This window comes from Hetaerina americana, unplaced genomic scaffold, assembly GCF_022747635.1.
Source record: "Hetaerina americana unplaced genomic scaffold, ioHetAmer1.1.p SCAF_3, whole genome shotgun sequence".
NCBI lineage: Eukaryota > Metazoa > Arthropoda > Insecta > Odonata > Calopterygidae > Hetaerina > Hetaerina americana.
Genome location: NW_027286874.1, coordinates 51641459 through 51654674, shown reverse-complemented (window position 1 = coordinate 51654674; position 13216 = coordinate 51641459). Strand labels below are relative to the sequence as shown.

Sequence of the window (13216 nt, the reverse complement as noted above, 5' to 3'; positions counted from 1 at the left end):
ATAACTGACTTATTTTTTCAAGACTTGCGCGCCGTACTGAATGTCAACTTTCCAAAGACATTTGATACACCTCGAAAGAATAATTTCGGCTATATTTCTATTTAATTAATTTATATTTATAGCTGTGCAATACAATGTACGACAAGCACCTTATTTACAAAAATTCAAAAGTAAATTAATACAAGATACACATTGGCACGTGGTTCTCTCTCATCGAGTTTTATGATAATTCCAGTGTTATTTTTTCAAAAATGAAACTATCATCAAACGAGGAGAGATAAAAACTTATTTTTACAATTCATGCGTTTAGTAAAAATGTAAAGAGTAAACTATATTTTAATACAGAATCAATTCCGGTACGTGTAGAAAAATTGTTTCGCTCGATATGAAAATAAAAATCGTGAAAAACAGAATGTAATGTTTTTAGCTACCTGAAAATCAATCAGCATTCCACGTGGTAGGCATGAAAAAGTACTAGAATGGTATCGCAAATAAACTGAATTTAAATGTGGAGAAATAATTAATAATTCAACGTATAAATAATTCACAGAATTTTTTTATATTTGCAAGAACAAATGCTTATACCGTTATTGTTCTTAACTTTAAATAATAGGAACAGCTTTCTTAGTTAGAATCACTAGCATTTTACATTGGGAATGTGGCATACTAAAATTAAATCCAGAGGGTAAATTTGAACATTTTTTATGATGATAATAAGCGTAGCAGCATTGCGCGGTTCCGTTCCCTTAAGAGAGCGTTTCTGTCTTCGCAGCAAAACCACACAGGCATTTTCCCTGAAATGATGCTATTCGAACAACAGCGTACGTCAGTTTATCCCACATTTACATAAACAACGCCAAAAGAAGCGTTGAAGTAGATAGCTATCATTAATTAATGAAATCATATCTAATGTATTCTCTCAAATTTCTCAATACGTTTTATCAAAATCATCGTCATATGATTTTTTTAAACAGAATGCACAATTATATGCTTCCAAATGTAGTCCGAGAATATTGCCGATGATACATTACAGCTTGATCGAGGCTGTGCTAGCTTCTCTAAACCTCTTTAGATTAACATATGGTCGCCTTTGTGCCTTGGCATTTTATCAATTCCTTGGACATCTCGACAAGTGCAATCGCATATTAGGGACAGACCCTTTGAAAAGTCCCCGAACGAGGAATCGAGAGCCGTGGCGGAACTAGTCCAGCGCGCCCTCTCCAAGTCGTGCTCGCGGACTTCGCTGCGCTGCATACAGTCTGTCATTAATATTTCAAATTGGCGAGAGGTGTAGGCGACTACTGCTAAGGTCTGCGGGTCCTGGAATTTCTATATCGTGCACGCCTGGACGGTATGTCGCCGTTCCCATAGAGGGCACAAAAGAAGCGCCATTTCGAGCTGTGATTGTGGGACGAGCCGTAGTCAGAAGTACTCCACACTGACGAGATTAATCTACCTCTGAATTCATAAATTGAACTCCACGATGAATCGGTCGTCCTCAAAGGAACTACCGCAGAAGGCATCGTTAACTGAAAGAGGATCATGGAGTCGTTTTTGGATTCATTCCAATGGATGTCCAGTGGATAAATCCCGAAAACCTTCGCGAGTCATAATAAATTCTGCCTGTGAAAACAGGAATGAAGTTGGATGCGGAGTATCTGGGCCAAATAACTACGCGTGATGAATTTTAGTTTGTAGTTTTAATGCTCTTGTTATGTCTCGCGAAAGAATAGAAGGAAAATGTTGGAAAATATTCTGTGAGTAAAACATTCCCGCCCCGGAAAATTTTGGCATTCGAAGTAAATTGGGATTCAAATATTTTCGAGAAATACATTCACAAAACCGCTTCACCTGATGGTTATTGCGTATACATTCGAGGATTTAAAGAATTTAAAGTTCTAAAGTTTTCTAATGAGGTTGGCAAGATTCTGCTGAACGCACGCTTTTAAAAGTAGAGCGGAGAGGATAACTCATATTGTCATCGTCAGGAATTAAGAGGTTATTTTTGATTCCTATTATTCATATTATTCTCGAAATTAGGTTAATATGAAAAGATGACCACCCGAGACGCTCTTATATTGTGGAACCCAAGTATACGCATGGTCAGTCGCTTATGACTCTCTAAAACAATGTTAATTCGTTTGGATGGATTTTTTCATTATGCTAAAGGTTTTTGCAGAAATTTCGTTTGTCCATGTATGTTCGTACATACCCTTCAAACGATACCCTTTCGGATGAGTCTCAGTCAAATATTCCTGATTGTAAATTACATGTCAAGAAGTTTACCTTCTCCCCATTAATTTATTTTATTTGCCTTTACATATTTTAGTCTTTGTCTCACTCAATCACTGTTTCGTGCATCCTCTTCTGTTACTCTTGCCTCTCGAATAACTCACTTTGAGAATCTGTTCGATCACATTTGCCCCCGACTTTCTCTGCCTGCAGCTTCCTCTTAAACCATTCTCCTCTCCTCTATCATACTCGTACATCTGATTACTGATTCGACCCCCATCCATTCTCTCAGCATGAACACACCAGCGTAACACACTTCATTCATATTTCTCCATTACGGGTGCATCCAATCCATATCTGTTCACAACCCAAGCGTCCATCACAATGTCTCTCTTATTTTTACCACCGCGTCAAGTCGACATTTCTTTTGGCACACACAGCGACCTATCTTCCGGTATTCACACGCCTTCTCCCCCTTCGTCTCTTCATCTGTCCTATCAGTTTTTTCTTTGAGTGTAAGCGTGCAAACCTATGATATAAATGTTTTCTGTAATATATATCTAGTAATGCTAATATATTACATCATATTCAAAAAGTGAGCGAATTCCATATCATCGTTAACAATAAGTTCATTTTTCGTAGGATTCCACGTAATAACTTATCAAAACAGTCGGATATCCAGAAAGAAAAACAATTTCATTACTGTTATAACCCGACTGAAGTAGATAAACCCATTAAGCCTTAAGGGTCACTCTCCGTGGATGAAAAAATATCTCCTTTTAGCTCGATGCATTGTTCCCAGCGTTCTTCCAACTTTTTAAGCCATCCAGAAAGTAGGATTTCGGAGGGTCCTCAAAATAGGCATCTGTGTTGTTGATTATCTCCTCCCTTCGTCGGGAATCGTTTTCCACCGAGCCATTATTTTTATTTTGGAAATAAAAAAGTCACAAAGGTCCAAATATAGTAAATACGACAGGTGTTGTAATAATTCGAACTTTATTTCCATAATTTTCGCCATGAAAACTACGCAGATTAGCACCATTGCATTCTCTTGGTGAAAGAGAATTTTTTTCTTTGCCAAATGAGGATGTTTTTTCTTGATTTCACCTTTGTCGATTTCTTCAGAGCTGGACCACCTTCGTTCACTCAAAACCATACCGTGGATATTGCCAATCGTTTCGGTGGAAGTCACTTCCACTGGACGTCCCAAACGATTCAACGTTCATCATCTGTGGATGTATGGCTACGTTTAAACTCATCTAATTGTAAACAGTTGCAAACGCAGGGGCAGATGTACCATGAAACAAAAGTTTGCTGCTTCAATGGACAATGAAAATGAATCCACTAGATGGATATAACTGAAGCTTTAACAGCAGTCAAGTGAGAGATATGGCTTACTAAGAGCAAACCTATACTACGAGCAGCTTCTCTTGCATTTTCGAAGGAATTGTTGAACTACCCACGTAGTTTTTTCTCAACTGTAATGGGCCTATACTGTAGCGAAATTTTAGTTATATTTTAGACTGTTTAGTCTATCAGTTTGTTAATGTATTTCAGCGTGATTTCAGAGCACAACTTAGCAGGTAAAGTTTCGGTAAGCGAGGCCAGTATCTGTGCCTTATTAAATGCTTTAGAAACCGTCCAAATTTTTCGACCCATTAAATTCAGCGGACCCAATAAACGGGAGATACCGTATAGCCAATTCATCAACGTTTCTCAAAGATCCTTTCTGACCAACTCGTAATACTACCTTGATCAAAAAGTTCCCGGAATTTATTCATTTATCGTTTCAAAAATACAAGTTTATTCATCTAAATCTATATTGTCCCCTTCAAAGTAATCCCCATCGACTGCAACACACTTATGCCAGCGCTTGATCCAATCCTCGAAACATTTTTTATATTCGGTTTTCGGTATGTCCATCAGTGCTTCCTGCGATTTTTCCATTACTTCCTCTCGGCTGCTAAAACGCGTTCCCCGTAATGGTTTTTTAACTCGATTGAACAGAAAGAAGTCACAGGGAGCCAAATCAGGTGAATTCGGTGGCTGTTGGATGGTATTTGTTGCATTTTTCGTCAAAAAATTACGAATAATGATAGCACTGTGCGACGGTGCGTTATCATGGTGCAAAATCCACGAGTTTTCTGCCCACATTTCTGGTCTCTTTCGGCGAATTGCTTCACGCAAACGTCTCATAACGCCCAAATAATACTCTTTGTTTACTGTCTGGCCTTCTGGCAAAAATTCATGATGCACTACACCGTTGTAATCCATGAAAACCGTCAGCATTGCCTTCTTTTTTGACTGAAAACGACGTGGTTTTTTTGGTCTCGGCTCATTTGGTGAACGCCATTCACTTGCCTGATGTCTGGATTGCGTGTCGTACTCATAAACCCACGTCTCGTCTCCAGTAATGATCCTTTTGATGAATGTGGGATCGGATTCAGCCTCGCAAATCATGTCTTTTGCGACGTCAACACGGTCTCTTTTTTGCATGAAATTGACGTCTTTTGGCACCAACTTTGCTGCTACACGACGGAAACCCAAATCATTAACCACAATGTCTTGGGCGGATCCATAGGCAATGTTCAAGTCCTCCGCTATTTCTCTGATGGTTAATTTGCGGTTATTGACCAACATTTCTTTTACTTTATCAATTTTTTCACCGACTTTCGATGTCGATGGTCTGCCACTGCGTTCATCATCTTCGATTGACTCACGACCACTTCTGAACCGCTCGTGCCACTGGTAAACGACCGTTTTTTTTAGAGAATCGTTGCCGAAACACTTTTCCAACATTTCCAACGTCCGTGCGCCACTAAATCCGTTTTTTACGCAAAATTTAATACAAGTTCGTTGTTGCAAATTTAAATCCATTTCTGAAATTGTAAAAAATCGCCAACACACACAGAGATAGATGTACTCTTGGCTACGTAACTTTTGCAAATGTCAAGTTATGACACTAAGATTTAAAGGGAATATCAACAACAGATGTACCAATTTAACAAAAAAAACAGAACTCAAATCGGAACGATGGGAGCGCCACACGGTGGTTATTCCGGGAACTTTTTGATCAAGGTAGTATGAAACCGGTTGGCCTAGATTTGCGGTTACATCGCTGGCCACAATGTTCTCTTTACTCATGAACGCATTATCCAATTTTTTTAATAAATAGAGGTGCATCCATTCAATCAATCATACGGTCATATTACTATATTCTCCACTCACGTACAATTATCACAGCTCAAGAATATCTTTCTTCAGTGAAAAACAAATATAAAAGAACAGAATACCATATATTTAGTGCCTAGTTTAGGTTAAATTTTAATGTCTCAGGAAATTAAAATTAAAATTTCCCTAGTGGCACATCAAGTGGAAAATAAGGAGCAAGTTAGCACGTGAAGCAGTTTTTCGCACACCATAATTGAGTCTTCGGCATATTTGAGAATAAGCGTAAATGTGTCTATAATATTGGTAACATTTTCGAGCTCCCATTTAAATCTCATCACTTTTAAACACACATCGTTCTGTTGGGATTACTTAAATCTATGGATGATCATCCCATGCACTTGAACTTCAAAATATTTCCATTTTACTTTTCCACCTTCTGAACCGTGGTATTTTAAACTGCAGTAGCATTAATGAACGTAACACACTCGATTGTCTAGAGATTAATGTAATTATTCCTGGCATTTAAAATTAGATATGTGATACTCTATGAAGGTGACAGACATTTCCCTCTTCTACTGGAGTTTAACTTATGTTTTCGGTGCGGATTGCTTTTGATGCTAAGGAAAGAGAATGTGTGCAAGTGATAGAGGAGTCACTTAATTGGGAATGAACGCCTTTTACACGTTTCTCCCCTGCACTACTGAGATCCCCACTTTTAACCTGTTCCATTCACGCGATCCAAAATTAAGGAAGGAGAGATACGGCCAGGCTTAAGGTGGCATATGATTTCCCACGAGCGTCAAGGGAGTGGAATTAAAGATCCAATTTCCTCCGGATCCATTCACTCGCAGCAACCGTACTCCTTTCAGAACGGTGTTCGTAGCTACAAAAATGACAAGGAACCACCAGATTGTAATCCACTCCACCTCAGACGGAGGTGTTGTGAAGAGACTTTGATTACTCCTCTTAAGCCGTCCCTGGGATCCCCATCACCCTCACCCAGTCACCGCCGCTACTCCCGCACTCTACCCTCGGGCCTCTCTTTCACTCGCCCCGCGCGCCCTCGAACGCACGCCGTAGAGAAGGGAAGAGCTTCCGCGACCTTGCAAAGAGAAAATTCAGCCTAAGCTCCGAGCCAGCGAATAATTAGCTCCTTGATCTGTTGCATAATTTATTTCTCCCGCAAACTAGAGGGGGTTCAGAAAGATCGCGAGGATACCCACGCCCTCTCCCCGCAACGGCGACTTGGCTTGGAAAGGGGGCAACGACAAGTCATTTACAAGGCAAAGGGATTCTGCAATTTTCAAAACTCATTCGCCATTAGGGCACCACGCAGAAATAATTTCCAAACCCATGAAATCCATATCTGGAGTATGATTGATTAAAGGAAGGTTCTCACAAATAATTTCTCTCGCTTCGATGCTGCGTGAAAGCCTTGAGCAGTCGAGTTTCATAATTACCGTCGCTCTTTTGAGAAACAATTAGGGCTATCCTTGAAGGCTCAAGACGGTATGAAAAGAAAGTGACGGTGGAATTCATTCGTTAATCATTCATACTCGGCGCCCATCAACTGGGGCTGCTGTGAGTCCATGTGTTCTGGATTGACGTGAACATTTGGCGTCGTATTCACCATCTCGGACCATATTTGTCTCATTCACCATTTCGTACATTAATTCTGCGACTCATTTGCGATGCCATACCTTAGGAAATTAAGCATAAATTATATTTCACCTTCGTCAAGAACAACTAGTAACATTTACGGACTCGTACTGCATAACTTGTTGTCATGGAGACATCGGTATGAACTGTTAAAAATAATAATAGTAATTTTTACAGTCGACGTAGATGTAAATCATGTGAGGGTATACATTCCCGCCTTAATAAATATTAACCGTATGTTCTCTTTGTCTAAGAACTTTTTAATATAATTTAATCACAACACAATAGAATTAGCCGGGTATCTTCAACGAAAGACGGGGTCATTTCTGTTTCAATTAACTTTCAAGTTCAACTTTCTCATTAGGTACGAATTGATTAAAATTAAATTCATTATTTTACCATGCCTCTTTGACTTATAAGCTTCTTGCAGTAAGCCTTTGTAGAATTATAATTGTTCCTCAAGTTCATGTATGCCGATTATTTCCATGTCTATGTTCAAGCACAATATTTCGTTCTATATTTCATCCTCATTCAACGATGAATTATTCTGTCGGTCTAACATCAATTATTATTCAAAAGTTAACGAGTGATTTTTCCAGCTTCATCGCAGAAACCGACGTTTGAAATCAGTATTTGTAGCTGAAATGATAAGAATTTGGGTTATTTGTAGAGCACATAAAGCCGTCTGAATTTTGGCAGCCCCTTTTAATACCAAAAATGGCAACTGTGTAACTATGTGTAACTCGGTTCTGAAAGAAATATATTTTTACTATACATTCTAATGATCAATGAGCATCCCTTCTCCACGCCCATACGAATATCGTCAAAACAACTGCTAATTCAAGCATATTCAACCAAAGAGACGAACAGTGCCAAATTTAACCGCTTCGCTACATTTCGCATGATACAGAAGTAGTGCATAACGAAGAGGGTAACCTTGAAAATTGTCTCCAACCTTTGGTGTGCTCTGATTTTATTTTGGCACGGGAGACGAGCGTCCTAGAAAAGAGAGTAAATTTCCTCGTCAAACTCCTTCCTAACTCCCTGGAGCTTCTCTCCTTCGTTGAATATTGTTGAGCTCCAAATAGAGATTTACTTCCCTTTCGCCTCTCGGAACTAAGGATCAGTGTCAGCGTAATTCAGGCGTCAAGTGACTTGCCATGTTTTGTTCCACGTATTCTCATTCCATCATCTGCATTACTTCCTATCTTCCACTAATAAACGCGAAGCTTTTCATAAATTCCCTCGGAGTTCAAGGGGCAACCTAAGAGTTAAGTTTCATTTTTGAAGTCACATTTGGGTCAAGGCGCACGAGTTCCATGATGAATGATATTTATTAAATGCGAAATATTTTTTTTAATCATGTCCATTTCGTAGGAAAACGAATTCGTTTGTAATTTATGTTCATTATTTTGTAATTTATATGGAAAAAAGGCGAGGTTACATCCTCCCGTTGTATTTGGATTCTAAAATAAATTGTGCCGAATAGGCTCCACATAGTACTTAAATTTTTGGAATATCCATTGACTCATTTAATAATTTCGCTCGCACATCTTTTGATTCGAATTAAAATCTCAAAAACTTTAACGCAGCTCATGATAAATCAGAAATATTTCTGATCATCGCCTCCCAAAGAAAACGGAAAGAAACCCAACATTTTAAAGAGTGCTATGGCAAGCAGTAGATTTAGTCAACGATCCCTATATGTCCACCATTTCAGAATTTGTAAATGCAGATTTTCGCGGTGTAACTATCACGTGTTCATCAATATTTTTGTTTAATAATATTCAATATAGTTATCAGTATTAATTAATTTCCCCCAGTGAGTTCGCAGTAACATTTCTCAAGAGTCTATTTTACTTGTATGCTTTTAACTATGGCAGAAACAATATGAAGGTTATATACTAAGTTAGAGCAGTATTTTCGGACCAAAATTATACCTGTGAGATTCTGCTTTCGCGAGGGTATGAATAACTTAGCCCTTGAAAAGATCTAGAATTATGCGTATCTGCATAAATTGTTTGCGCCATGCGAAATACCCCAAAATGGTCAGCAAGTAAGGTACAGGATGTAATATAATTAATCCTGTATATTGTAATTTCATTTCAGGTGACCATGGTCTTATTTTTTAATGATTGGCATCTTCATCTTTAGTTATTATTTATTTACATTGTTTGTGTGAGATCAAAAGGAGGCATAATGTGAACTACTAGAACGAGAGTTCACCCAGTAATTTATAATGTGGGGGGAAGAGAGTCAACGTTGAGTAGCCATAGAGCCGAGTGATTAGGGAGCAGGTGATTGCTCGAATTCTCTTTGTAGACTAAAAAAAAGTTCGAACCAATCTAGTAAAAGCTCAGGTCAGTAATCACTGAGAGGATGAAGTAGATAGTTCGTAGGATCAATTAGAATACATTATTGGGAACGTGTCTGGAAGGAAACGGCTGATATTGATGTGGGATTGGAACTCATGGGTCTCCCAAGCAATGGGAGAGATGGGAAGGTGTTAGGAAATTACGATTTAGTAATAAGAAATGACCTTGGAAGGAAAGCAATTGGACTTAAATGATATTCCTCGTTCAAACACTGTTGCTGGCGTAAGTAAACGTGGGATTTCTTGGAGAAACGAAAAGACCAGTTGGATTTCATTAACCTTACACATAGATTGAAAAACAGCGCTTTCGCTGCTTCCCAGGGGCGGATGTAACTTTGGACCATAATTTTGTTACTTGGAAATGTGAGGTAAAATTCAAATGATGAGAAAAGGGTGAAAAAGTGCGGAATATTCATAATGAGGCATTATCGGAAGTAAAAACGAACTGTATCTAAAGGTGGGTAGGCTTTAAAACGGGATAGTAAAAGTAGCCAAGGAAACAAGAGGAACGGTAAACACGAAGAGAAATAAGAATCAGGAGAGAGATGATTAGGAGGATTAGGAGAAGAGAAAACGGTATCGAAGGACGCGGTGAAACGGGAATGAGGAAAGATATAAGAGAGAATTAACAGATAATTTGGCAAATGATAAGTCTGAGTCAAAAGAATCAATAGGGTTGAGCAAACGTAGTGGAAACACTAGGGCGAGGATATGAAGAAATGTTTGAGACTTTTTAGAGAAAGTTGAAGCATTAAATTAGAAGATAATAGGTATCACATGAAAAAATATAAAGACTATAAATAATACAATAAATTTATTAATGTGAACGGAAGAGATTCTGTGAATGTGGAGGGATTACGTTGAACTTTAAAGAAAGAGATCGGGCTATCTTGCGTAGAAATAGAAACGATTCGAAGTGAGCACGGATTTCTCGTACCCTAAAATACTAAACCGCGAGTTAGAAAACACAAAAAAGGAGAAATAGAAATGGAAAAATAGCACAAACAGATATAATTGAACGAAAATGTTTAATGAATTTTTTGTTCCTCCACTAGTTCCTCTATTACTCTCGAAATACTTTCACATTACTGGCAGTAATGCCTCAACCAAACTGCTTAATATTTTTATTCATCAACTATGTCACATTGTAGGTGCCACAGCGCGATTAACGTGTAAGATTGGAAGGTGGTTCGTTACTGACGCAAATCAAAGAGGAAATGAGGCGAAGTAACCTATGTGTGAGGGAATGAGGAGGTAAAAAACACATAAGGAAATAGTAGTATGAGTAAACCTGAGATAGTAAGCCGTAATTTTTTCTCGCTAAAGACGTTCAAAGCTATTTCTGAGCCCTCGGGGTTTGTAAAACATTTGACGAGAAAAAGAGTTCCATAAGCATCGGAACGTTGAACAGTTCAAGGGGTTGGATAAAAATCGAGAAGCCCAATTTTGTGATTTAGTTTCATGAATTTTATCTCAATTGGTTGACAATATTTGATTGAGTCGCAAACTTGAAGAATTGATGTCATTTAAGAATATTTCGTAAATGACTTTTGACAAGCATGCAAATTATTATAAAAACAGTTTTAATTGAAAATAGAAGTTTATATTGCTTATTATTTTATAACCTTTGATTTTTCTATCTCATATTGTGGCAAGACATACGGATTTTCATTTTTTTTATTTTTGTCTGATTTTTGTGATTGCCAAAACTTCTGGATACGCTTTTATGCTAAAATGAGAGCTGTCAAGCTTGCACGAATAGACCGCCTCTATTTTTTTATAAGTGTCATACGGAAGGTTATATCAATCACTCACCACAAGTCTTTACTCTATGACGTTCAGCGATCCATTATTTTTTCGAATTTTCAGCCTCGAATGACTACTGAACTCATTGGTACCGTCATTAGCTCATGTTAAATACCTCAAGATAAAACGAGTATATTCAAGCTATTATGTTTTACCTTGCGATTAGAATCACTGTACCTTCATGGCAATGCTACTCCCTGTGGAAATCTGAGAATAGACGAAACCATTTGTTGGACATGCACCTTAGTTGCATTGGCTTTACTTCTCTCCTCCTACGCCTAATGGAAGGGTTGTACTATGACTCTGCAGTTGCCTTTTGCTTCCCGAAACTTTTCAATTATTGTAATTCTTACTAATGGTTGCCACTAATTTTTCCAATTCGCATTCCCGATTTTCCCGAAGAACATCCCGCCCCTACTTTTGTGAATCATCCTTCATCGCTGATCGTGTTACTGTTAGGTATCACCGAATTCGATCCTTTTTTTTTGGTTTGTACGGAAGCCTCTGCACGTGCAATGGTCTATGGCAATCATGAACCGATTTCATGGCACAAACACAGTAATCAACCCGAAGGTCGGTTTGGTAGGTGATGGCAGAGTTCACCCAGTACTAAACCCAACAGCGTGCGAAATTCACACATGAGGGTAGGAGGGCCAGTTCCTTTCCCTGTACCGGTTATTGTTTCCCAGGATGATCTGGTACACGGAAAATCACACGGCTTGGGTGGAGCTGCAGGTGCCCATAGAAGCTCGCCCGGCAATCGAGCCCGGGCCCTCCGGTCAGTAGTCGACGGATAATCGTAAAAAGATCATCATCCGCATCTGGAATTTCCGATTTCTATTTCAAATTCCCGATTTGAATTAATTCCAGACTTCGAAAAAATATTTCGCCCTTTTTCTCATTTATCCCCAATTTTAAAAAAAATTAATGGAGTGTTCCTGATTTTTTTCTAGTACTAACTAGCCGTCCTGATACTACCTGCCAGCTATCTCTCTCTCTAGATACCCCCTTTTAACATGTTCTTGACGTCCTTCAGCGCTTTGGTCTTTCATTCATTTTAATATTCTCTTCGGCTTGCACTAATATATATTCGAATTGATTAAGGTACTAAAATGCACTGTGCGTATTTATTTGCAGCAAGATAGCCATGGCGTGGAAGCAGGATCCGACTTGGACGAGGAGATGGAGAAAGTGTTCTCCATGGGAGACTCCGAGAAATTCGACCTGGCTCGGATTTCCGGTTCCGCTCCCACACCCATGCCTGCACCGAACTTCGTGGCCGCTACCTCATCCGGTGCCGCCGACGAAGTCCCCTCGGACGGCGACTCGTCACCGCCTGCCGCCCCTCTCGGATCCACCCCGGAGAGCCGACAATTCGGCGAAGAGGACTATAAGTGTAATTCATATTTTTAATATGTGCTCGAATTGATGACCTTGGGATGAAAACGAAATTTTATTGAAGCTGTAGGACGCTCAACGATATGTATCGGAATTTCATCACGAACATGAAATGCAACAAAACGTCTTTGACGAAAGAATATTCAACCAAAAGCGGGAAAATATTTACTAGGCAGGCCCAAAAAACATTTTTTGACGAATCAATTCTGTAAAAACTGACGGCATTCGATTGTGAATATGGTCGGAAAGTCCAAATAACTTGGTTTCCCCACCAAGCCGATCAAATAGAACAACTCAATGGGTTCTGGATATAAACCTCAAAATATTAGCAGGAAGTTTCTTTTTTATGCTAACTACACTCAGCATTTTTGGTGCCTTGTCTTTTTTTTGCAAAGAAGCATTTACACAGAGAAGAACTTACAGAATGATATTTAGAATGTTCAAAATAAGTGTTACTCATTGCAGACAGATAATATGAAATAAATGTGTTTCACATCTATTTTGTATTTGTGAAATTAATGTGAGCTTATTCCATGCGAAAATCAAGACTTTTAGGCCATCATTAAAAAAAAACAT

At 38.7% G+C, this 13216-nt stretch overlaps 1 protein-coding gene across 5 annotated transcripts in view; it reads left to right on the top strand.

The window, feature by feature from the left end:
- Positions 1–13216, top strand: part of Ae2 (Anion exchanger 2) — a 176059-nt gene that overhangs the window by 128858 nt on the left and 33985 nt on the right. For all 5 annotated transcript variants that reach the window (XM_071587120.1, XM_071587121.1, XM_071587118.1 and 2 more), the window contains exon 2: positions 12380–12638. In XM_071587120.1, the coding sequence (XP_071443221.1) occupies positions 12380–12638 (259 nt within the window). The remainder of the gene's footprint in view (positions 1–12379; positions 12639–13216) is intronic.